This window comes from Callionymus lyra, chromosome 5 (genome assembly GCF_982586985.1).
Source record: "Callionymus lyra chromosome 5, fCalLyr1.hap1.1, whole genome shotgun sequence".
NCBI classification, from domain to species: domain Eukaryota; kingdom Metazoa; phylum Chordata; class Actinopteri; order Syngnathiformes; family Callionymidae; genus Callionymus; species Callionymus lyra.
Genome location: NC_141822.1, coordinates 10702374 through 10729591, shown reverse-complemented (window position 1 = coordinate 10729591; position 27218 = coordinate 10702374). Strand labels below are relative to the sequence as shown.

The 27218-nt window shown below is 38.7% G+C and overlaps 1 protein-coding gene across 1 annotated transcript in view; it reads left to right on the top strand.

Annotated features, from left to right (window-relative positions):
* The first annotated feature begins 184 nt into the window (after positions 1-184).
* Positions 185-27218, top strand: part of ass1 (argininosuccinate synthase 1) — a 45050-nt gene continuing 18016 nt past the window's right edge. The window contains exons 1-9 of the mRNA XM_087792438.1: positions 185-292; positions 1826-1936; positions 4659-4727; positions 10788-10976; positions 11977-12033; positions 12134-12208; positions 13032-13102; positions 13184-13214; positions 22505-22595. Of these exons, the coding sequence (XP_087648564.1) occupies positions 1835-1936; positions 4659-4727; positions 10788-10976; positions 11977-12033; positions 12134-12208; positions 13032-13102; positions 13184-13214; positions 22505-22595 (685 nt within the window). The 5' untranslated portion in view covers positions 185-292; positions 1826-1834. The remainder of the gene's footprint in view (positions 293-1825; positions 1937-4658; positions 4728-10787; positions 10977-11976; positions 12034-12133; positions 12209-13031; positions 13103-13183; positions 13215-22504; positions 22596-27218) is intronic.

Genomic DNA, 27218 nt, shown 5'->3' with positions numbered 1-27218 from the left:
ATATTGAAAATAATACTTGAAGAAAAAAAATAGTTTTTATATAAGATTATATCATTTTATATCTAATATTATTATTATTAGGCGCAGGTTCACGCCGAGTAAGCTTCGGGATCTCTCGGTCATCATCGGTTAATGACGCAATACCTGCTCGACCAATCGCAGCGCCGCACTAGCTCCACTCGGATCAAAATCGCGAGCACGTTGTGGTTTTATTCTTATCTGCCTGTTTCTGCTGGAATCTTATCAGCTGAAGCTCAACCTGCCGGCTCTTGTGACCGAGATCCACCGACTGGTGAGTGACCCTCTCCCCGAGGTTGGAGCCTTTATTTCCCGCGACAGCACATGTTTAGCAGCGCTAGCGCCTGAATTTAATGTCAAACCTCATTGTAAGTGATTTGGTGTCCATTGATCAGCGAGTTAACGTCTGTTGTTTCCCCAAATAACCTGTATTTTTATAACACCAACTTAAATATAAATATATGTTTTTAGATATTTTATAATATACGATTGTTTATCATGAGAATTTAGGTGTTTAGAAAAGTTTGGGATGTGATGATACTATTGCCTCATCCACGCCGTGACGTCATTAAAACGAATTTGACCAGATTCACTAAATTTACAAATATATTCGTCTTCATCACTTCTATTCGTGTTATAGTCTCACAAGATTGAATGAACACGTTATGTTGTGATTTACCTTCATAAAGGTTTTATCTTGGTTTTTATTTCCCATGTTTAGTTCTAATAATGAAGACATGTTGCTGCTCACACGCAACTGGAAAATGACTTTAAATGTGAAATTCCATCTTTTTTTTCTTCTTTTTTTGCGATATTCAATAACAAGTAAAAGTCCACTAGTTTTCAAATGGTTTCAAGATAAAAAACTTTTTTTTAAATATATAAATTCTTCTCATGTTTAACATTGTGTTTTTTGGTTTTTAATAAGAACTTATACATATTCTTTGACTCGATCGACTAACAAGAACTTATAGAATATAATATTGACAGAAATAATATAGAAAGTTATAGAATAGTGAATTGGAAATATTCTTTGCTCAAGCAATCAAGCCAATCCTATATTTAAAGTATAATATATATATATATATATATATATATATATATAAATAAAATGGTCCTTAAAGTCTTTGAAATTATTACATAGAAAATTGAGCTGCACTTTCTTCATAAGTAATAACACTTTTTTTTTTAAATGATAAGAAACACATTTTTCTTGTAGATCTTCTGTTAATATATTTGAATCTTTGTTATTTCAGAATACTTATTTATTCGGACCCTCGCCATCTAAATTATTTTGTATTAGTATCAAATGTTACTAGTGGTTGACTTAAAACAAGTTGACAAAATCATGACTAACTTATAAGTTTGTTGTCTTGACTTTCATTAAATTGACTAAAAACTCTTCCAACAATGTAATATTCCTTGTAAATCATCAAAAGACTGAGAATAAAAGTAGCAGACATGCTGGAAAAACCTTTAAAGTCACAAGTGACTGTCAAAAGTCAGTTTTCTATGTGTATAGGGCGGGAAAGCGGAAGCTCTAGTCTGAGACACATTCAGTTTTATGTCTTGATGAGAACCAGGGTCTCAGACTTGGAGCAATAAATGATGAGAAGCATGACCTCCATCTTTAAGGTTGCAGCTAGAAATGATTAAGTGGACTTTCGTGGAGTTTTGTGATTGAAACCAAGTTGTTGTGTAACCAGGTTTAGTCTATACAGTCGTTACACTTTCACACTTCCTTCCTCTGGAGGTGTTTACGGGACATTCCTGCTCCTGCTAACGTGTCTGAACTGTGTCCGTCCAGAACCCCACCATGAGCAAAGGAACCGTGGTCCTGGCCTACAGCGGCGGCCTGGACACCTCATGTATTCTGATGTGGCTGAAGGAGGAAGGCTACGATGTCATCGCCTTCCTGGTGAGTTCATACGGATCAGCCTGTTGTGTCTGAGTCAGCGAATACTTTCTTTTTTTCTATAGTGTCTGCAACAAAAGAGTTTTTCACTGTACGAGCGAACGATTCACAGCTGGATTAGGCTTCATTATGAGGCTGTGAAAGTAGCAGGAGAGCTTCAGGGCGGGTTAACTGCACGACTGGCACATTTTATGTTTGACCCCCCCGACAAGCACACACACACACACACACACACACACACAACTCGAATGAAGAGTTGCACAAAGACAAAGTTCATCAAAGTGTGTCGAGCATATTTGTTCACTGGGATGGAGATCGACGCTAGAATAAATTGTGTGGTTGCATAAAAAAAGCATCGTTGCTGGCGTATACTATAAGTGTTGTATTTTAAAATCAAACATTAAATATTATTTTAACTGTTTTAAAGTTTAAGATGGATGGATAGATAAATAAACTTTATTTCCCGAAGGAGACCTCCAGAGGGATCAATTGTTATTCCAGCACACGGCAACACAGACGATAGATTCATTAAACAAAAACAAAGTGCAATAAAAAGACACAATAACAAAGTAAGTAATTTGTATTTATATAGCGCTTTTCCAGACCAGGGTCACAAAGCACTTAAACAATCATCAATGAACAAAATTCAATAAAGTATATACTTTAAATGTCAAGATAACACAGAGGACAACACAGGAGTTCCAGAAAATCAAGGAAAAGCCTGAACAAATAAAAAATCTTAAGATGTTTGTTGAAGGAGTCAGTAGATCATCAAACACAGAGGAAGATCGTTCCAAAGCTTAGGAGCAACAGCCTGGAAGTGTGTTCAGGAACCATCAGTAGATTCTGATCCACAGACCTCAGAGCCCGAGCTGGGGTGTAAGTCTGGATCAGATCAGTGATGTAAGAAGAGTCTGACCATGAATAGATCTGAAAGTAAGTAACCAGAATTTTGAAGTTGAAAGATAAAGAACATGGCTCAAAGAAAAATGATACAAAGATTAACATAGAATAGAATAATCTTTTCACTTCAGTCCTGCCCCCAAACTCAGAATTAAACAATCTTATAGCACGAGGAATGAATGAGTCCCTGAGTCTTAGTGTTGCATCATGGGAGGAGCATTCGTGCTCCATCTGCTTCTCTGATGACAGTGTTCAGAGGATGATGTCATCATCCATGATGGACAGTAGTTTCTCCAGAGATCTCCTCTCTGAAACTGCACGATATTGTAAATATGTGCGTTATTCTATATTGGTGTCTTGAAGTGCGATATCGATATTAATCTGATATTTTTTCCTTCACCTAAAAATGTAGTCGCGCGCAGTCGAGTCCTGTAGGGGAAGATCCAGGGGGTTTAGAGAAGGGAAACGATGCGATATTTCCTTTTCATTTATTTCCACGCCTGTGTGCCGACATGATCCTAGAAAAAATATCACTGATAACGCTCAGTATCGCGGGACTTGCATCGGTTTCCCGCAAAACTGAGTGACATCAGAGAGGAGCCACCGGCGCGTCGTGATATCACCAAATCAATAATATATCCCATCTCCTTGTACACGTAACAGCTTATGAATAACCTTAGGCTAACAACTTAGTTCATTAGCATACGGCGAAGACGGACAGGTTTACACTTGTTTGGAAGTTCACGATCTTATAAGAAAACAACAGAGACGAGATGAAAAGTTCTTACATTATGTTGCTTTTGCAAAGAGGGTTGAAAGGGATGAGTGACTGGATCACTAGTGATCAGAAGTTAGTCTTACTTATGTGTATATACTGACCCAGTCAGAGCACCAGCAAGACGCGTCGCCATAGCAACAGAGCCTAGCAAGCTGCGCCGCACAGCTGACAGACAGACGGACGAAGACGAAACGACAACGAGACATAGAAGTACAAATTGACAACTTTACAGAACGTGACACTGATTTGTCAAAGTGTGCATTTAAGAAATGCTTGCTTTGACTGATTAATTGATCAATGAAAAATGATAAATTATTGCACATGTTTTCGATATGAATATATCGCAAGTGCTAGTATCGATATTCTTTTGATACATCGTGCAGACCTACCAGTGAATCCAGCTTCATGCCAACCACAGAGCCAGATCTCCTGATCAACCTGTCCGACCTGTTGACACTCCTCTTGGACACGTTCCCACCCCAATTCAATCAGATATTCACTCTTACTTTTTCCAAATGTCCTCTTTGACACCGCTAGATGCAACGAGTAAACTAAATAATTCGAAATAAACCAAAGGAAGATCAGAATTATTTGTATTTTTAAATTTGCAACATTAATCTAGCAATGTATTTGTAATATATAAGCTATTTAGGTGATGATTAAATTATAATGCAGTGTGATAAAGTTCTTTAAAATTACCTACATATTTTTAATTTTTTTAACTCAAATGATGGAACATAATTCTTCTGTTCATTTGGAAGCTGCTTGAACTTTTAGTGAGATTTTCAATCTTTGTTAATGTTTTATATTTGTTGCTGGTTGGATCACAGTTGCAACCTTGCGTTTGGCGTATAAAATCATGTCATTGTCTCACTAAGTTACATATAAGAAGTAACAGTGTTGAAACTCTGAAAACATCTCTCCACATGCAATTCAACTCTGTTCCCAATAAGAAAAATGTTTGACCAGGTTTAACTGCCAAGTGTGACGAGAATAACCGCGACTGTGAGCGACGATTAATGAGTTTGTTGTGTTTCTTCTCAGGCCGACGTTGGACAGGAGGAAGATTTCGAAGCTGCTCGGGAAAAGGCGACTAAACTTGGAGCGAAAAAAGTGAGGAGACGCAAAAAAAACCTTTTTTTTCAATCATACAAACCTTTCATTTTGTGTGATGCTGGTGTACATTTTCAGGAATATATAAATGAAGTTAATCCAATTGAACATCTATGATAAGGTATATAATAAATGAGCAATAGAGCCACATGGTTATAGCAAAATTAACTTGATTTTGTTTTGGGTGTTCCAAGACGTTTTGAAGTTATTCCTTTATAAAGTTCTCCCCTGTCTGGGCGAACAAGAGGTTACGAGAGTTCACTATGACGTAATAATGGCTTCACTCCTCCTCCAGCCAGCTGTGATCACGCCCCACTTTGTTTATACAATGAGTTCCCTGGAGGTGGAGACTTCTGGGAATAGATGACGCGCTGTAATTAACCTTGATGTTTGACCAATCAAACCAGAGTGGGTGTGGTTATGGTCAACAAGATTTAATCTTCAGAAAAACTAAACTTTCCAGTGGGCGGGGCTTAAAATCATTTTTTTAATGAATATACTTCATTGAATGTTTTGTACACACTAACAAATACTAATTTAGTATTGGAGTCATAGATCAATTTAAGATACACTAAAACCTTCAATGGTACTTGATGGCATCAGTTCTGATATCAAAGTTAGAATCAAGAACAAACAACAACCCAAATTTCATTCATTTTTCTCATCTTGAAAATCTAAAGTAGGAACCATTTCCTTGCACCTGATCTGAGCACAAATGAACCATAAAATAACTCTGTTAAAATGGAAATGAATCATAAAATCCTAATACAGACGAAGTCTGTTACAAAGGCAACAAATGAAATCTAAAATAATAAAAAATATTTGGTGCGAGTACAGTTTTTTCACACACTGGTGGGGGTTGACCTTCGGTTGGCAGGAATAAGACAAGAACCATCTACAGTTTGTTGATTAAACGTCATGGTATGTGGTTTTATCAGTAAAGATGCACAAGTTGTATCAGTCATGATGCACAAGTTTTATCAGTCATGATGCACAAGTTTTATCAGTAAAGATGCACAAGTTGTATCAGTCATGATGCACAAGTTGTATCAGTCATGATGCACAAGTTTTATCAGTAATGATGCACAAGTTGTATCAGTCATGATGCACAAGTTTTATCAGTCATGATGCACAAGTTTTATCAGTAATGATGCACAAGTTGTATCAGTCATGATGCACAAGTTTTATCAGTCATGATGCACAAGTTTTATCAGTCATGATGCACAAGTTTTATCAGTCATGATGCACAAGTTTTATCAGCACAAGTTTTATCAGTCATGATGCACAAGTTGTATCAGTCATGATGCGCAAGTTTTATCAGTCATGATGCACAAGTTTTATCAGTAATGATGCACAAGTTTTATCAGTCATGATGCACAAGTTGTATCAGTAATGATGCACAAGTTGTATCAGTCATGATGCACAAGTTTTATCAGTAATGATGCACAAGTTTTATCAGTAAAGATGCACAAGTTTTATCAGTCATGATGCACAAGTTTTATCAGTCATGATGCACAAGTTTTATCAGTCATGAGGCACACGTTTTATCAGTCATGATGCACAAGTTTTATCAGTCATGATGCACAAGTTGTATCAGTAATGATGCACAAGTTTTATCAGTCATGATGCACAAGTTTGATCAGTAATGATGCACAAGTTTTATCAGTAATGATGCACAAGTTTTATCAGTCATGATGCACAAGTTTGATCAGTAATGATGCACAAGTTGTATCAGTCATGATGCACAAGTTTTATCAGTAATGATGCACAAGTTTTATCAGTCATGATGCACAAGTTTTATCAGTCATGATGCACAAGTTTTATCAGTCATGAGGCACACGTTTTATCAGTCATGATGCACAAGTTTTATCAGTCATGATGCACAAGTTGTATCAGTCATGATGCACAAGTTTTATCAGTCATGATGCACAAGTTTTATCAGTCATGATGCACAAGTTGTATCAGTCATGATGCACAAGTTTTATCAGTCATGATGCACAAGTTGTATCAGTCATGATGCACAAGTTTTATCAGTCATGAGGCACAAGTTGTATCAGTCATGATGCACAAGTTTTATCAGTCATGATGCACAAGTTTTATCAGTCATGATGCACAAGTTTTATCAGTCATGATGCACAAGTTTTATCAGTCATGATGCACAAGTTTTATCAGTCATGATGCACAAGTTTTATCAGCACAAGTTGTATCAGTCATGATGCACAAGTTTTATCAGTCATGATGCACAAGTTTTATCAGTCATGATGCACAAGTTTTATCAGTCATGATGCAAAAGTTTTATCAGTCATGATGCACAAGTTTTATCAGTCATGAGGCACAAGTTTTATCAGTCATGATGCACAAGTTTTATCAGTCATGATGCACAAGTTGTATCAGTCATGATGCACAAGTTGTATCAGTCATGATGCACAAGTTGTATCAGTCATGATGCACAAGTTGTATCAGTCATGATGCACAAGTTGTATCAGTCATGATGCACAAGTTTTATCAGTCATGAGGCACAAGTTTTATCAGTCATGATGCACAAGTTGTATCAGTCATGATGCACAAGTTGTATCAGTCATGATGCACAAGTTGTATCAGTCATGATGCACAAGTTGTATCAGTCATGATGCACAAGTTTTATCAGTCATGATGCACAAGTTGTATCAGTCATGATGCACAAGTTTTATCAGTCATGATGCACAAGTTTTATCAGTCATGATGCACAAGTTTTATCAGTCATGAGGCACAAGTTTTATCAGTCATGATGCACACGTTTTATCAGTAAAGATGCACAAGTTTTATCAGTAAAGATGCACAAGTTTTATCAGTCATGATGCACAAGTTTTATCAGCACAAATTGTATCAGTAATGATGCACAAGTTTTATCAGCACAAGTTGTATCAGTCATGATGCACAAGTTTTATCAGTCATGATGCACAAGTTTTATCAGTCATGATGCACAAGTTTTATCAGTCATGATGCACAAGTTTTATCAGTCATGAGGCACAAGTTTTATCAGTCATGATGCACAAGTTTTATCAGTCATGATGCACAAGTTTTATCAGTCATGAGGCACAAGTTTTATCAGTCATGATGCACACGTTTTATCAGTAAAGATGCACAAGTTTTATCAGTAAAGATGCACAAGTTTTATCAGTCATGATGCACAAGTTTTATCAGCACAAGTTGTATCAGTCATGATGCACACGTTTTATCAGTAAAGATGCACAAGTTTTATCAGTCATGATGCACAAGTTTTATCAGTAATGATGCACAAGTTTTATCAGTCATGAGGCACAAGTTTAATCAGTCATGATGCACACGTTTTATCAGTAAAGATGCACAAGTTTTATCAGTAAAGATGCACAAGTTTTATCAGTCATGATGCACAAGTTTTATCAGCACAAGTTGTATCAGTAATGTTTTACTGTAAAGTTTTATCAGTCATGATGCACAAGTTTTATCAGTCATGATGCACAAGTTTTATCAGTCATGATGCACAAGTTTTATCAGTCATGATGCACAAGTTTTATCAGCACAAGTTTTATCAGTCATGATGCACAAGTTTTATCAGTCATGATGCAAAAGTTTTATCAGTCATGATGCACAAGTTTTATCAGTCATGAGGCACACGTTTTATCAGTCATGATGCACAAGTTGTATCAGTCATGATGCACAAGTTGTATCAGTCATGATGCACAAGTTTTATCAGTCATGATGCACAAGTTGTATCAGTCATGATGCACAAGTTGTATCAGTCATGATGCACAAGTTTTATCAGTCATGATGCACAAGTTGTATCAGTCATGATGCACAAGTTGTATCAGTCATGATGCACAAGTTTTATCAGTCATGATGCACAAGTTTTATCAGTCATGATGCACAAGTTTTATCAGTCATGATGCACAAGTTTTATCAGTCATGATGCACAAGTTTTATCAGTCATGAGGCACAAGTTTTATCAGTCATGATGCACACGTTTTATCAGTAAAGATGCACAAGTTTTATCAGTAAAGATGCACAAGTTTTATCAGTCATGATGCACAAGTTTTATCAGTCATGATGCACAAGTTTGATCAGTAATGATGCACAAGTTTTATCAGTAAAGATGCACAAATTGTATCAGTAATGATGCACAAGTTTTATCAGCACAAGTTGTATCAGTCATGATGCACACGTTTTATCAGTCATGATGCACAAGTTGTATCAGTCATGATGCACACGTTTTATCAGTCATGATGCACAAGTTTTATCAGTAAAGATGCACAAGTTTTATCAGTCATGATGCACAAGTTTTATCAGTAATGATGCACAAGTTTTATCAGTCATGATGCACAAGTTTTATCAGTCATGATGCACAAGTTTTATCAGTAATGATGCACAAGTTTTATCAGTCATGATGCACAAGTTTTATCAGTCATGATGCACAAGTTTTATCAGTCATGAGGCACAAGTTTTATCAGTCATGAGGCACAAGTTTTATCAGTCATGAGGCACAAGTTTTATCAGTCATGATGCACAAGTTTTATCAGTCATGATGCACAAGTTTTATCAGTCATGATGCACAAGTTTTATCAGTCATGAGGCACAAGTTTTATCAGTCATGATGCACAAGTTTTATCAGTCATGATGCACAAGTTTTATCAGTCATGAGGCACAAGTTTTATCAGTCATGATGCACACGTTTTATCAGTAAAGATGCACAAGTTTTATCAGTAAAGATGCACAAGTTTTATCAGTCATGATGCACAAGTTTTATCAGCACAAGTTGTATCAGTCATGATGCACACGTTTTATCAGTAAAGATGCACAAGTTTTATCAGTCATGATGCACAAGTTTTATCAGTAAAGATGCACAAGTTTTATCAGTCATGATGCACACGTTTTATCAGTAAAGATGCACAAGTTTTATCAGTCATGATGCACAAGTTTTATCAGTCATGATGCACAAGTTTTATCAGTAATGATGCACAAGTTTTATCAGTCAGGATGCACAAGTTTTATCAGTAATGATGCACAAGTTTTATCAGTCATGATGCACACGTTTTATCAGTAAAGATGCACAAGTTTTATCAGTAAAGATGCACAAGTTTTATCAGTCATGATGCACAAGTTTTATCAGCACAAGTTGTATCAGTCATGATGCACACGTTTTATCAGTAAAGATGCACAAGTTTTATCAGTCATGATGCACAAGTTTTATCAGTAAAGATGCACAAGTTTTATCAGTCATGATGCACAAGTTTTATCAGTCATGATGCACAAGTTTTATCAGTCATGATATACAAGTTTTATCAGTAATGATGCACAAGTTTTATCAGTCATGATGCACAAGTTTTATCAGTCATGATGCACAAGTTTTATCAGTAATGATGCACAAGTTTTATCAGTCATGATGCACAAGTTTTATCAGTCATGATGCACAAGTTTTATCAGTCATGATGCACAAGTTTTATCAGTCATGAGGCACAAGTTTTATCAGTCATGATGCACAAGTTTTATCAGTCATGAGGCACAAGTTTTATCAGTCATGATGCACAAGTTTTATCAGTCATGATATACAAGTTTTATCAGTAATGATGCACAAGTTTTATCAGTCATGATGCACAAGTTTTATCAGTCATGATGCACAAGTTTTATCAGTAATGATGCACAAGTTTTATCAGTCATGATGCACAAGTTTTATCAGTCATGAGGCACCGACTTGTGAGGGACAAACATTTTGATCACTTAAATTCTTATAACAACCCTCCACATTGTTTTCATGTACTTTGTTGTTTCAATAAAGTTTTGAATGCAAATGAAAGGTTTGTTTTTAATTTCTCAACCTTTCTCTCAGCACAATGAAGTGTAGCATTTAGTTCAGATTAAAATCAAAATTATTTTCTGCCCTTCTGAGAAAATGTGTCCAGTGATTCCAGTGATGTGGTTAAAAGGTTTTTTTCCTTCAGTGAAAGTCTTCTTGATTTAATCCCTAGAAATAGACGCGTTTATTTCAACATAATCCTCAAAAATGTCTTCATCTGTAAAACGACTTCCCTCCATCTGGGTTCGTAGGTCTACATCGAAGACCTGCGTCAGGAGTTCGTGGAGGACTTCATCTGGCCGTCCGTCCAAGCCAACGCCGTCTACGAAGACCGGTATCTCCTCGGCACGTCCATCGCTCGCCCGTGCATCAGCAGGAAGCTGGTGGAGATCGTGCGCAAGGAAGGAGCTCAGTACGTGTCTCACGGCGCCACTGGAAAGGTGAGTGTTTGCACATATATGATGCGTAACATCATGTACTTCAATATTTATTTCCTGCACTTGGAGGTGCCAACTGACAAATTGGTTTAACCTATTTATATACATATGTATGTTATAAGCAGTGGCGGCTGGTGAAAGATATTCTAGGTGGCGCTCTTTTCCAGTACATTTTCCTGACTATACCATTGAAAGAATCAGTAGAAAATAGTCTTATATTAAAAGTAGACAATAATAATTACATGTGGAAATCAACACTGAAAAGTTAATGAAGGATAATAAATGTTTATTATGCTCCTTGTTTAGATACACATGAAAACATTTCAATTATTCTAAAACATAAATCATACAGAATAAACTTAATTATTTTAAGACTAAAAGGAAGACTATTAACAACCTGTTCTCTGTTGTTATATTTTCACACACGAATACACTGCAAATGACAAATAATATATATATTTTTAAACTTGTACAGTTGTGTCAGTGTGAAGACCTTTAAAAACATACAAAATGATCGATGTTGATGTTTATTTTCAATCTAAAAAAAGGATAAAATTTAATGAACATTTTAAATTAAATTAATCGGTAGTACTCCAGCGCCCTCTATGGGCCAGCCGCCATTAATTCTAAAATGAATTGCCCAAAACTGCAATACTGTAATACAGTCGCAAGGGGGAGACATTTACCACATTATCGACGCATGTGCCACACTGACGTTATACGTCGCCTTATTCAATTTGATATGACAACTTAACATACACAAAAATATTAATGTTCAATGCCTGTAGTTGTTGTTAATGTTTCATGGTATCTAGTTTTCACGAGTAATTGATCATAATAATTATGAAATCTTGTGATCAAACAAAATTATTTTACTATTATGTAGTATTATGGCATAAAGACAATGTGAACCAACCTTAACTGTGTATTAATTTAAAAAATATATATTATGTTATAATGAAAAATAAAGGACTGACAATGATTTATCTTTACATACTTCCAGGGTAATGACCAGGTGCGGTTTGAGCTGACCTGCTACGCTCTTTATCCCGATGTAAAGGTATGTTTTTCTACTCTTTGAATTTTTTCTCAGAAATATTTGAGATAATCGAAAGAAAAAAAAATGAAATGGTAACTAACAAATGTTTCTGTTGGTTCAGATCATCGCTCCTTGGAGGATCCCCGCGTTCTACAACCGCTTCCGAGGGAGATCTGACCTCATGGAGTATGCTAAGGTACCTGTGGCTCAAAATGACTCATTGATGAAGATGTTTTGTCATTTTATTTGATCATACGGTTTATTTTTAAACCTAAAACTGCAGTCAAACAACGTATTGTTCTATTAGCAGGAGACGGTTTTGTTTTAGTTGGATTTGCTTTATTGTATTTTATTTTACATGCACAAGAATTTACTCATGAAATGAAAAATACTGTCTCATCCAGTATAGTTCCCTAAACAGTTAAATATCATGCATTTTACACCAGTTATGTTATTGAAAGTGCTGCATGAAAATGTCATATTTGACCTTTATAATTGATTTATAATCGCAACGCTGGAATAAACGTTATCATTTTAATACAAGCTGAACTGGATTTATTCTGAAACGGCTGCCTCGGTTCTTGGTTCTATCACTTGTTTTGTGTCTTATTTCATTCTTTTATTCTCATACACAGATATACAGACTCCACAAACAAAATCTTATTTATCGAGTTAACAACACTGGCAATAAAATAATCTGATTTATTCTTGACTATTCTTTTTGTTGTCTTTAATGCAATTTTAACCTTTTACAGCTTCTCTACAACAAATACCAGCTTTTTAAACTAAAAGTAACATCTAATTGTTTTCAGCTTTTGTCTAATTAAATGCAATTTACACCGTCAACAAACCAGCACGGCTGAATCTAGTTATGTTTTCTTCTCTGTATGATAACCGTGGGTTGATTTTTTTCCTTTTTTTTAAACTGTATAGTTAAGAACTGGAGGCAGAAGCGATTCTGTTCGATCAATGTTAGACGACGACCTGACATAACGGTAACAAGTCATTATTATCCACAGAAACACGGCATCCCTGTGTCCGTGACTCCTCGCGCGCCGTGGAGCATGGACGCCAACCTCATGCACATCAGGTGAGACGTCTCTCGTTGCTTCTTGTTTCATTTCGATGTCATTTGTGAGGCGAATCTAATCCCCGGTCTCTTCCTGCGCAGCTACGAGTCCGGCATCCTGGAGGATCCCAAGGTAAGACACGTTTGCTGCAAATAAATCCACAATTAAAGAGAAAAATTTCACGTCTTGTTTGCATCAAGGACCGCTTGTGTAGGCGTTATGTTTAATGGACAGACTTTTAGATAAAAACTACAAAAATAGAAACGCATGACTTGCAGTACCAAAAAAGTGCAGGGGAAAAAAAAATCTATATTTCATTCTAATGATGAATAAGCAGGAGCTTCTCTTTAACAAGATGGTCCCATATACAGACTTTTTTACTCATATTTGCTAGTTTACCAGCTTGTATTTCTAGTTAACTTGACTAAAACAAACACCCTGACATGTCAAGAGTCACAGGCTAATGTTACCTAAGAGGAAATCTGGTGTTTTTCTCTGAAAATGCAACAACTTTCAGACGTTGATGATCAATACAAAAGAAATGGTTAAAATGATTTTTCTCTTTCTTTGCATCCCGTTTAACAAATGCCTCGCGGACCAGAACCAGGCTTCAGTCCGGTGGTGGAAACATTGAGGATACAATGAAACGCTGTTCAGATGATCTAGTCGACGGGTGTTTCATCACCCTGTCGTCTCCGCCGTTTCCTCCTTAAACTAATTTGCAGAGGAAGTGTCAAGTGCAGCTGGTAACGCTGCACAAGAGCAGCCGTCTTGAGGTGAATGAGTGGAGCTGTTGAGAACAGGAAGTTATCGCTGCTGCTCAGTGTTTATTTGATTGTTCTCTGATAGTTAGTCTCTCGGAAAGTTAAACCGATGTTTGGATTTAAGTCTTGAATGGATGTTGTAAATATTTCAATGAAAAGAGAGTTTTGTACAAACGGACACTGATGATACAAAAGAGGTCCATTAGAAAATGATCGTAAGCTCCGCCCACTGAAAACACTTGTTTTTCTGGAGATGAAATCTTGTTCGCGATAACCACACCCACTCTGCTGTGACTGGTCAAACATCGGTGTTTGTCACCGCGTGTCATTATCCCAGAAGTCTCCACCTGCAAGGCACTCGTTGTATAAACAAAGCGTTGCGTGATTACAGCTGGATGGAGGAGGAGTGAAGCCATATTACATCATAATGGACTCCACTCTCGTAACACTTCTTGCGCCCAGATTTCAGACGGGGGAGAATTTTATAAAGTAATAAGTTCAAAACATGGTCATGATGAGTCACATATTTCAAATGTTGAAGTCTTTCTCTCCCCAAAGTTGTAATTCAGTATGTGAGTTTTCACATTAATTGCCCTTTAAAGTCATGAAGAATCACCAGGATAAAAAAGATAGTTACATAAACAGGCTGGCAAAGTTCAAAGTATTAAAGCTTCTACAGTTAAGAAGAGTTTTAATGTAATATTGTAAGTAAGTAAAGGTTATTTGTAAAGCGGCTGTCACAAATAAGAATGTCTTAAGATGTTGCTTGAAGGAGTCAGTAGATCATCAAACACAGAGATCGTTCCAAAGCTTAGGAGCAACAGTTCTGGAAGGATTTCTCTCCTCTGGTCCTGAAGCGTGTTCAGGAACCATCCGTAGATTCTGATCCACAGACCTCAGAGCCCGAGCTGGGATGTAAGTCTGGATCAGATCACTGATGTAAGTTCTTCTACTGGAGCGGCTCAGAATTTTCACTGCAGAGTTTTGTATGAACTGCAGGTGAGACAGATCCGTCTTGTTTAGACACCAAAATAAACTGTTACAATAGTCTAAACGAGAAGATACAAACACATGGATTATAAGCTCCAGATCGTGTTGTGACATCATTTTCCTAAATTTTGAGATTTTTCTCAGTTGATGTACTGATGAAGCTTCACGAAGCATTATCTTCATTTTCAGACTCCACCAGATGGCAGTCTTTGCTGTATAATCTTTGGATTTGAGCACTTATTTTTCATGAAGCTTTACATTATATTAAAGCCTAAAGCATCACCTACTGAGCTCCAAAATATGATGACACTGCTTCATGAAGCTTCATCAGCACATCACTAGATATTACCGTATAGAGCACACGTGTCAAACTGACTAATGTTCTTTGTGACTTCTAATGACAGTAAAATGTATATCAGAGTAAATACATTTGATTGGGAAAGGATGACAAAAGGGTGAATAATTCAGATAAATCAAGATCTCTTTAACTGGAAGTACGACTCTCACGCTGTTGTCTTTTAATTTTACACGCTTTGGGAAATGTATATTTTGTTTGACCTTTGACTCACAGTTCATTGTTAAAATATTTTGGCCCCTTGTTTAAGTTTGAAACACTGGTATACAGAGTTCAAGAGGCTCTGATTACCACGTGGTCTGGATACATCTCCAGTTCTCCTTCGTCTCCTCGTCAGATTATGGTTTATTTATGTCCCAAATGGATGGACTTTGGTCTTTGGTCAAACAATAGAATGGAGATCGGCCAAAAGAAAACTGAAGTCGTGACCTTGAATATCCCAAATTCGAGTTAATGGTGAAAATCTGCCTCACACCGAGACCTTAACATACCTGGGTAGTCAGTTACTGTATGATGGAGGTGCAGATAAAGAAATAATTTACCGTCTTTAATGACTCTTTAAAGTGAGTAATTGTTCTTCAAATTTAAATAAGAGTGTATGGAAACTTTTATCTTCTGAAGAAGTTGGAAATTGAAAGGACACGTGGTGAGGAAAGACCCAAACGACACATCAAGAATGGCACTAGAGAAGGGAAGTGAAAAACCAAGCCGACCGAAGAATACATGGCGACGAACTGTGGCGAGAGAACTGCAGTGATTTAATGATACTTTGAATAATAATAATTGGACTTTCTCTAATTCCAATACGAACAAGTTCGGTTTTGGTCAGGATTTTAAACCATAAACATGTAAGACAACAGGAAGTTCAGGGCGAATGAGCCTCCCTCTGTTCAAAAGCCTGAAAATTGACCAAATTGTGAAGCTTGGTTGAGATTGTTTTAGGTTTTCTGGAATCAAATCTAGTGACAAGTCGAGTAATGAATACACTTTGATATGAATAAGTCAAATCTAACAGATGTACTGGGATCCTGTGGCCATTTCCAGGGATTCTTGTCCCTCTCAGTCCCACAGATGTCCATCATCCTCTGTGAATCAACATGAAACTGGCCCGACAGCAAACCCTCTGTCCCCTCTGTTGACCCACCCCAGTACCATCGGAGACAAACACAACCTTCTCTCCCATGGAGTTCAATTTTCCTGCAGTCGTTGGAGGTCAAAGCGGTACACGCAGGTTGACCTTGGTGACCCCCCCGCCCCCCACCCCAACACTCGCATCTCATGGCCACTGTGTTGGAGTCTGTCTCTCGCCTCACCCAGGGTCCTGGCCGGGCCCTGGGAAGAGCTCGGGACACACAGACACTGACTTGTCGTCAGCAACGCTTCGGCTAATTCCCGATTTCATGGGAGCCAGGGAAGGGGGGCGGGGGGGCGGGGAGGGTTAGGGCACCGCGCCCCGCTGGGGCCTCCTGAGTTCCAGCCCCAACTCATCGGGGTCCTCATTGTCCCGCTGGTTGCGCCGCCGCGGGCTGCGACGTGGGAGGGGAGCCATTTCACCGTGACACCGTGACACCAAAATGTCACCAGTAACAGTAAAGTACAAAGAGCGCGCACCAGACGGATGAGCCTCCAATGGACCGGGTGTCACGCGGAGGCGAGGGGGTCCCGCGCTGCAGGAGTGGAGGTGCAGGGGCAGGGCCACTGTAACTCAGACCTCTATCTCTCTGGCCCTTTTCCCACCCCTCCAGTGCCCCTTTAGTGGTCGGCCTGTTTACAAGGTTATGAAAAGAACGGGAGCCGGCGGCTCAATGGCATAGCGATATATGATGACAGTATTGTTCTCCGTCGGGCCATTTATTCCCGTATTGAATTCAATTAACGACAATGAAATATTTATGGTGCAACGGGTTTAGCGTGGAGAAAAAAAAAATGGAATCCCTGTGATCATAATAACACAATTATAGTCTGTTGGCTCGATCGAAGAGATTCAGTCCAACATCCTGTCGCGTTTATACATTTCATCGCTTCATCAACATGTTTTGCTAGCGGCCGCTCGGCTAAAACTCCATCAATTTGGCGACCTTGAACTCACGCCCGGTTTGCATGGCAATAGAAGCGCTTTCGTTTGAGATGCAGTGTGTGTTTGACACATCGTCACCACCCAAGTTTGAAAAACGTGTGAGTGTGTTCACACTCGTACTGTGATGATTCTTTAATTATATATATATATATATATATTTGGTCAATAAACGTGTGCGGGTAAAACAAGAGAATATTGTGCTGCTGTGGTGGAGAAATCAAGCTCCCTACAATAGACAACTATTGGAACAAAAAGTAACTAGGATCAAATAAAATGGTAATTTCCTCTCTTAAGGATCTCAATAAACAAGGATTGAAATTTGCTTTAAATGTGAAATCAATGCTTACTACAGTGAAACTACTCTGGTGTTCCTTCTGGTCAGAGCCTGTGGAGCGTCCACTGTAGACGATATTAATTACACTTATTGTTTGTTACAGTGGTACCTTCTTCAAGGAGGTCATTAAAATGATAACCTTATTATTATTGCTTGTATTTTGTATTACTTTCATATCAATGACTGGGCCCTAGAGACACTCTTTTTCTCCAATACCAGTGAATATAACTAAAATATAATATACTGTAACTACTGGTACCTGTGTAAACATGCACTACTTTGGCTCAAAGTCAAAGAAGATCTTGAATCATAATGATTTTTTAACTTATTACGATGCATCTGTTTAAGATGAGACGAGAGACTCGGAGTAAAACTGATGTTGATGGAAGAGAATTTGAAGGCGAAACACAGCGAGAGTTGAGGTAGATCCATCCCTCAACAGTGAAAACAACAAGATCACAATCAGAACATGGTGCAAACAGTTTGGTTAATCCATGATTTGTTCGGTGCTTCGACTGTTAAAGGATTTTCGGATTTAAAGCCCTGCTTCAAAGCTTTACTCACGCACTGTAACATGATGCAATTAAATCTTCATTTATTGTGTAACATGTTTATTTTTTCAACTTAACAATTGGCATCTCTACAGATTAGGATGAAATCATAGAGAAATAATCTATTTTAACTGTGCTCGATTACTAGTTGAATTTAAAATACTCTTGTCACTAATTTGATGCGACCGAAAAACAGTCTTTAGGCCTCTTTTTTTATCCATGCACGACTTCATTAAAACAAGTTTCCTCATCTCAAGTATCCCATCTTTTATCAGCTGCGTCTTGAGTTTCAGCCCCGAAGGCTAAAGGCTTTGACCCGGGTCTCCCCCCCTCACCTGTGGCACAATGCCCCCCTCTGATCAACAAGGTCAGATTAGGGAAATGTCCAAATGGTCGATCTTGTGTCCTCTTGTAGATAACATTCAGCAGAGTTCAGATTACTCTGCGATTACACTTCCTGATAGCCCGGGTCCATCCTGCCCCCTTCGCTCAAAACTTCTGCCGGCGTATTTTTTTTTTCCCTCTCCTGGGGTTCAGGTAACGACGACGTGAAAACCATCGGGAGTCGCACTCCCTGTTGTGATTTTCAATTAGACTTAATTATAACTCTTTGTGGATTGTCAGCCGCCGGCACAATCTCCCGCTTACCTGTCGCCGCTGCCATCACTTCACACCCCGGCGGTCGCGTCTCTCGCCCCGAGGCGTCCTGACACTCGTCGGGAGTCATTAAAACATCAGCTCAGTCTTAATTATAGCTTCTGTCAGCGAGCTTCCCCTGGCCCACTTTGTTCTTTGATCGGGGCCACTGCTCGCGTTGACCAGAAGTAAAGGAGCGTATCGTCGTGCACACACACCCCCCCCCACACCCCCTTCTCACTTAAGAGGAAATAAAAACGTGTTGCTCGTGGGCGACTAGCTGCGAGCGTGGACGGACTAGGGGCAGGAAGTGAGTTGTGTAGTTTTAAGGAAGAAGGTCAACGTTTATCTCTTGACGTCCTTCGGGCGTATTTAACCTTCGACCGTCGTCTCCATCTTAATTCCATCTTTAATATTAACCAAACGCCTTCTAAACGGGTCTCGCCTTTTTCCCCCCACAGACTTAAAGCAGTGATTTATGTGGGGGGGTTTTTTTTCCCAAATCGTCGCATCTCAAATATGTTTGCCTCTAATAAACCTCCTCCCCCCGTCCCCCCCCCTCCGTCGGTTCGCTCTGTGGATTGAAAACCAATGAGGCAACTAATGCGCGAGAAGATAGAAATGTACTCGCGTCAAGTTCATGCAGCAGCTTTCGCTCTATGGGCCACGTTTAGCACAACAATATGGCTGCAAAAGGAGGTGCTCTCTGCTACATGATGGTGCGCTTCACGCCCCATTTCCCACCAATACTCGCTGCCCCCCCCCCCCCCCCCCGTCCTGCCCACCCCACCTTCTCCATCGCTACCTTTCCCTCCCTCTCTGGGCCACGGCTTTGGTGCAGGTCCACCTGCAGGGGGTTTCAATTGAAATGCATTGATCTTTCAGACCCTTTTCACTGGAAAACGAGCCCATTCTCTTACTTTTTCATTTTCTCTTTGTGCCCGACCAGAACATTAGTCTGAGCTCTGGCCTCTGTGTCGAGCTTCGGTTCGTGAGTTTCTAAACGTAGGCCTGACCTTTTAAGACCTTTTTAAAGGGTTTCAGGGTAGAAGTCATGCTTGGCATCGTGTCGGACTGTAGCTGTGCTTTATATCGGTTTAATCTGGAGTGAATTCTTTTAAATCACTTCAAGCATCGATCACAGCATAGATTTTGTTGGGGTTCATCGATCTCTCCTGATCTACTTCAAATGTTACGTAGTACTGCTTTAAGTTTGTGAAACATTGTAACCTTTTTTTATGTTTTCTGTGATGGTTGATCAGTCGTTACTAGTTAAATGTGACCACAAAACTGCTTTTACGGCAGCATTCATTTCAATGGCTCTACTGAAATAATCTTTTAAGGCAGAATAAACGGGAAACGAACACCAGGGGGCGCCAGAAACAAGTGTCATTTGATTTGCTGAGCTTCAACAACAAACTTTTAAGACCAGTTTACAACAGATGCAAGATTTCTTTTTCTGTCGATGACAAAAACGTATACATTCAGCTGAGAACGAAGGGAGAGGAAGTAGAGCAAAAATAGAAGCTTATTATTACCTTACTTCATGAATAACGTTTCTTTTATTTTGTAAGTAAGTCATTTTTATTTATATAGCGCTTTTCCAGACCAGGGTCACAAAGCGCTTAAACAATCAAAACAATATTCAATAAAGTATAAACTTTAAAGGTCAAGATACAACTGATAACACAACATGAGTTCCAGAAAATCAAGGAAAAGCCTGAACAAATAGAAACGTCTTAAGATGTTTCTTAAAGGAGTCAGTAGATCCATCAAGCGCAAAGAGAGAGGAAGATCTTTCCAAAGCTTAGGAGCAACAGCCTGAAAAGATTTCTCTCCTCTGGTCCAAGTGATCAAATTGATTTAAAAAAAAAAAAAAATTTTTTAAATGCATCATTATTTAACTTAATTTTTATCTCTACCATATACAGCTTGTATAACCTAGTCATCGAGTTACGTGGTGGATGCACTGTTACTGCAGACCAAAGTGTAGGCAAATGCAGCCCTTTGGCTGTATTCGAGTGAACAAAATGGATGGATTTTGATGGATAACTATCACATTTATTTAGTTCTTAAATGTTAATTCCTCATTTAAATGTAATTTGTTAAATTTATTTGTCATATATGTCATTTTTCCTTTTCATCTCTTCAACATGTATCAAAACACATTTTAAACACCATTTATTATGTGAAGTACCTTCATTTTTGATTGACATGTTTACTTTACAGTTCTCGTAAGATTTTAATTGGAGATATTCAAATCAAACAAATGTTAAGAAAAGAAATGGAAATAAAACGACATGTTTTGCTTTAATAAATAACTCTTTTTGCGTGTATAAATTTACCATCATATTACACTCTCTTTCTTTCCCTGTTTCCTTTGAAAATTTGAGAATTTCCTGATAACTCTATTACTACTAGTGGCCCATGGACCAAATTTATTTCACCAAATTCATTTTATGTGGCCCATCAGATTCCCACCAACAGTTTTACAAAGTATTCTAGTAGGTAAAACTGAAGGTGAAAATGAATTAAGATCAATTGACCGTCAAAGAAAGGAAAGACGATATTAAAATTCCAGTTTGGGTAAAATATACATTTTGTTCCAACCTATGATTTAAACCACTAAATACTTTCAAACCAGTTAAACACAAACATTTACAACATGCGACGTACATCTCTGCTTAAAATTCAGTCGCTCTTCCCCCTTGAGAAATATGCATCAAAGGCTTTTTGGCGGTGCCATTTCCCCCTCGCTCTCATTTGGCATCTCTCAGGGCACTGATGCAGAAAATAAAGAAGAGGGAGACGGACGCCTTCTCAGTCAATTTTCGGTGTTTAGTTAAAAGGAAGGGAAGTGATTGCGCCGCTCGTTTTCTCCTCCCTGACAGGCGAGAGGATGCCGATTAGTTATTGTATGATGATTTTGTGTCTGGTAAAGCTTTCCATTTAAATGCACCCAGTAGTTATTTTGCATAGTCCCCCTGCAATTTGCCTCAGCTCAGGACACATTGGCCATCGTGCTGTCCTAATGCTGTGTAATTGTTGAAGGAGCCGACGCTCTTTCATGTCCCACCGGATGAAATCGCTCCGGGCTCCCGCCAGCTGGAAAAAAGACAAGCGTCCGTCTCTTTCGGACGACTTTTTAGTGGATCCTAAAGGGATGGAGATTTGTCGTGGGCACACTTTGTCTGACAGTAAAAGAGGAGCAGAGGATGTCGGCCGACGGAGCCGAAACTGGAAGATTATAGTGGTGCAGGGAAGTGACGTGTTGGAATCGGCGGGTCTGAGATTTGGCTTCAGACAGGTAGAATATTATCAAGCACTTATTGTTGCTCCACTAGCTTCTGTCAGAGTATCACCAGGTGTGCTTTGACTCACTATAATTGTGGATGTGAGTCGTTTCTTTTCGTTTGCCCTTTCACTGTCTCCTTCTCAATTCACCTTCGCTATCCTTCCCCTGCAGCGAAGGGCAACTCGGAGAGAGTCAAGCCAAATAGAGGAGAAAAATGGAACATTGATTTCCTTTTTTTTATATGCTGGCTCCAGATGGCTTCTTTAGATTCTGCTTCTTTACGCCTCATCTTTTCTTTTCTTCTCCCCGCCTCGTCTCATGCCGTCCATTATCTCCTCTCACAGAAGTCATTTACGGCTCCAACGTTTGGTCTCTGAAGAAGTTATCAAAAGCCTTTTTTTAATACCTTCTGTCTTTCAGAGCCACGCTCCGCTCGACCTCTATCTGATGACCAGAGACCCCAAAGATGCCCCCGCTACTCCCGATGTCCTGGAGATCGAGTTCAAAAACGGTTTGTGTTTTCACTTACATTCCACCTGTTGATCTCAACCACACTCTCTCCCAGTCAAGTGAATGTTCTGCAACATTATCTTAGGACAATTATAACTAAGAACATGAATGGTATTGATCCTTTAATAGGAAAGGTCTCAGATTTATGGGTACCGTATTTTCCGCACTGGATTATAAGGCGCACCTTCAATGAATGACCTATTTTAGAACCGTTTTCATAAATGGGGCGCACCGGATTATAAGGCACATGGAATAAAAGATGCAGTCAAACGTTTGACCGGGGTTGCGTTATGCATCCAATAGATAAAGCTGTGCTAAAGGGAATGTCAACAAAACATTCAGATAAAGTCAAAATTTAGTAAGCGTTCTGACAACTCCGTTCATTACCATGGTAACGATGTTCAAATGATTTTTAAAAGGCTTCAAGCAGTAACGCGAGAGACTGGTGTTGTGAGCAGATAAATGTTGACTTCGCAGCAGTGAAGTTGAGCGCGTGTATGACAGCTAGAGCACGCGTGTATGACTGGTTGAGCGTGCAGCAGAGTGATTTTGAGTGTACAACAACCAAGACACACTCGCTCAAAACGGTGGCAGTAATCTTACTCAATAGACGTCCCCCATGATGTTGTTGCGTCGTAAATCGGGGCAAAGTCATGAGTGTTTGTAAACGAGTCACCCACCAGGTAATGTTCATATATAAGGCGCTCTGGATAATAAGGCTCACTGTCGTTTTTTGAGAAAATTAAAGGTTTTTAAGTGCGCCTTATAGTGCGGAAAATAAGGTAGTATTTTACGAGCCTAGAATATTGTGTAGCCTTTACGATATTAGCCGATACACACAGGAAGTTTACCCTTGTGTTATCTCAGGGTCAAGGTGACCCGTAGGCCCCAAAAGAAATGTTTAAATTGACCCTGAGATAACACAAGGGTTAATGTCTAGTAAACCAAAATGCAACAAATAACTGCACTAAAGTGCAAAAGTGTCTGGAAATAATATATTAAGTAACTTCCTCATGAAGGATTGTAATCATGACTTAAGAATAATAATAGAAGAAATTATCTTACAGCAACTTATGTCATTTTATCCAAATGTATTTTATATCCTTTTATTTATGTTTTCTTAACTAGCTTCTTTAATTAGCTTTTTTTAAATCTAGTTCTTATAGTTTATATTTACATAAAGTGTGTGTAAAATACATCAGATTTCTAGTTAAAGGAAGAATCAAATCCTGCGATTTCCTGGCGACTACTGAGGACGAGAGGATACTGTCCAGCCGTGTCCAGCTGCTTTTAAAGCTGCTGTTTAGACATATATTATGTCTTTTAGTGCCATTAATTCAACCAAGATTGCGGTGTCACTGAAAACCATTAGGAAAATGATGTAACATCCTGAACATATTTACGAAAATCTGGCCCTTGGGAAATTTTTAGTGGAAAAGCCTTGGTGTAATGTCATCGTGTTTAATAAGCATATGCTAGATGTCACTAGAGAGCACTAATGAACAGAGTTTAAAAAGTGCACAAGACTTTGAGTAGTTAAAGCAAGTTTAGTTTTCTTTGCTTTTCCCTCTGTAATTATTTTCACAGTAACTTGTTTATATTATTATAGACAAAAATGTTTGTTCATTTTAATGTAGCGACTGGAGCTCAGCTGTCTTTGTCTTCATCTTCATCCAAATAGACACTTAAAAACATCCAAATACCTCCATACTGCTCGTCTGCAACGTCCATCTTGTATTGAAGCCTTGACACGAGGAATTGTTCCAGAAAAAACTTTAAAAATCTGTATTTTAGGCTTCTTTGTAGCAGAAGCTATCACTGTAGATCTTGCACACCTGCAATGTGTTAAAATAAGTATACAATTGGAGTAGAACCTAGAATTATGAAGCTTCTGCGACAAACAAACTACAGATTTATTTAAGTTATTTCTGAACACTTTCCTTTGTCGAAGTTTCAATACAAAATGGACGTTACAGACGAGCATTATGGAGGTATTTGGATGTTTTTAAGTGTCTTTTTGGACGAAGAGGAAGACGAAGAAAACTGCGCTCCAGTCGCTACATTAAAATGAACAAACATTTTCGTCTATAACTCTAAAAAGGAACAGATTACTCTGAAAATAATCAGTCGACATGAGGGTGAGTAGAAAATGACGTTTGAATTCTGGCTGAACTATCACGTGAAGGGTCTCTGGGGCGTTCAATGACGGGTGTTGCCGTGTTTCAAATGAGCTCAGTGTTTACGTGCTGGTACTTACCGCCTCCTTCTCTTACTTAACGCTGGCGGTTTGGCAGCCCTGCAGCTCCGACGCTGACCCAACGCCACTTTATCACCCTTCCTGACCACCCAGACGTCCCCACGAGGCCTCCCTGCATTACGTAGTCCGAACCTGCCGTGTTCCGCCCCGGGGTCCGAACACAGGCCGGAAGCATTAAGTCCCGCTAATACTCCGAGGCCCCCCGAGGGTCACAGAAGCGCTCATTAGATATATTGCCACCAGGGCCTGGGATGAATGGTAGAAAGTGTCACATGTTTGTCCAAAGAGAAAATGGAAGGAGAAACATCCAAGCCCGAGGCGAGCGGCACAGATGTCCCTTCATCCGGGCCACTGGTGGAGGCTGAGGAGCAGCGACATCAATGAGCCCGGAGACACTAACTCTTCACATCGGACACCGCTGCACGCCTTTATGGGTCACGGTGCTGATGGGAAAAAAAGAGTTCGGGAAACTGTCGGAGGCCTTATTGGGAAGATGTGCCAGTGAAAAGTGTCAACACTTTGAAATGTGCTCTTCAGAGGCCGTTATGAAGCGAGAGCTGTAGAGATAAATCAGCGACCGTAACATTATGACCACCTACCTCATGGCCTCCCACTTTGGTTTAAAACTGTTGCAGTAGTTTTGGATCATGATGTACATAAAGTCTGTTTCAACCATTTATCTGTTTACATATTAACACGTTTTTTATTTTATTTATAGTATATAAGGTAAGGTAAGGTAAAACTTTATTGATAAATTGTTTTTTTCCAATAGCCAGCAATTTTTCATAAACAATACAAAATAATAAATAAAAATAAAATAAGAAGAAGAACATAAAGATAAAGAACAAGATGACACAATCTAAGTCTAAAGATAAAGACAAAGAACATAGGCCAAAGAAAAACAACAAAGACAAAGGATACAAAGACTAACATATAACAGAACATCCAGATACTTTCACTCCACTCCTGCCCCTGAACTCAGAATTGTACAATTTAATAGCCCGAGGGATGAATGAGTCCCTGAGTCTATTTGTTTTGCACTTGGGTAGGAGCATTCGTGCACTCATTCTGCTTCTCTGCTCACTGATGACAGTGAGCAGAGAATAATAGATGAGTTGTTTTCCAAACTACACCCCTAAACCGTATGAATACAATTAATACTTTAAAATTAGAAAAGGAAATATTCAAGCTGGTCATAATGAGGATAGGAATACCTTCCATGGAATGTTGATATTGGGACTTGGAACAGGTTAATTTATTTTGGTTGTGCTCGCCTTTCATATTCAGGGATGAGGACGGCTATTTTCACTTGGTAGAAAAACTGTCACTTCTTACCTTTCGTACATAGATGCTTAAAATAACTTATTTTTAAATAGTTTATCATTTTCATTAAGAGTTTTACTTTAATTCTTTCCATTCTTAATTCTACACTGAGGTCAGACGAGGCAACAAATTGTATTTCAAGTAACCATATCTGAGTTTATTTAACTGTCGACCTAGATTTAAAGTTCTTGATCAGTAGAGAAATGGTGAAATTTTTGTTCACGGATAAAAGTAAGATTATAAAAACCTTGCAGGGAAGGTTGATAACGAGGAACACATGACTTTATTTTAGTGGTGTTTGGAATGACCATCTGGACTCCCGATTCATTTGAGGGATTCATGACCGTCTGTGGTCCAGAAAGTTGCTGCAGTGCAAGTTCCCTCTCTTCTTGTTACCACTGTGTGTTGTGCAAGTAGGTTCTGAAGCTGCTGGTGCAGTGTTAAAACACGTCTAAAGAAAAGCTTTTGAGTCGTGTAGATACTGTAAAATAAATATAATAAATAAACTACATCAGATCAAAAGTATTGCAATATGAGTGCAAATGAGCTGCTTGGCGGAGGTCTGCGCTCTCTTAACTTGATGCCATTTAGATGACATATATAAATCTTGTGGCCCCGGGTCTGAATTCCGTCTACAAATTCATTTAAAGTGGTCGGACAGACTGCACACAATCGAAGTAGATTGATTATTATGTTGATATTAAATACGATGTTGAATCTACTTCCATTTTGTGCCAATATCTTGACCTGTAAAGATGTCGGTGCTTCATAGAAGATGAGGAACATACAGTAGTTGGGTGTGTAAACAAATGCACAGAAGCTACAAATGAATTGAATTTTTTGTTTTTAAACTGTGATGTGAACTCACTGGATGATAACTGGAGTTATGAACAGATGCTGTATCTGAATAACTTGTTACTTCTTAACTTGTTACATATGTTTTGATAGAACTGTGTATTAAATGCTGGGGATTTATATACAGTATATTATATATTATATATCCCCAATACATTTTCTGCACGAGCGAACCACTCCACCTGATAA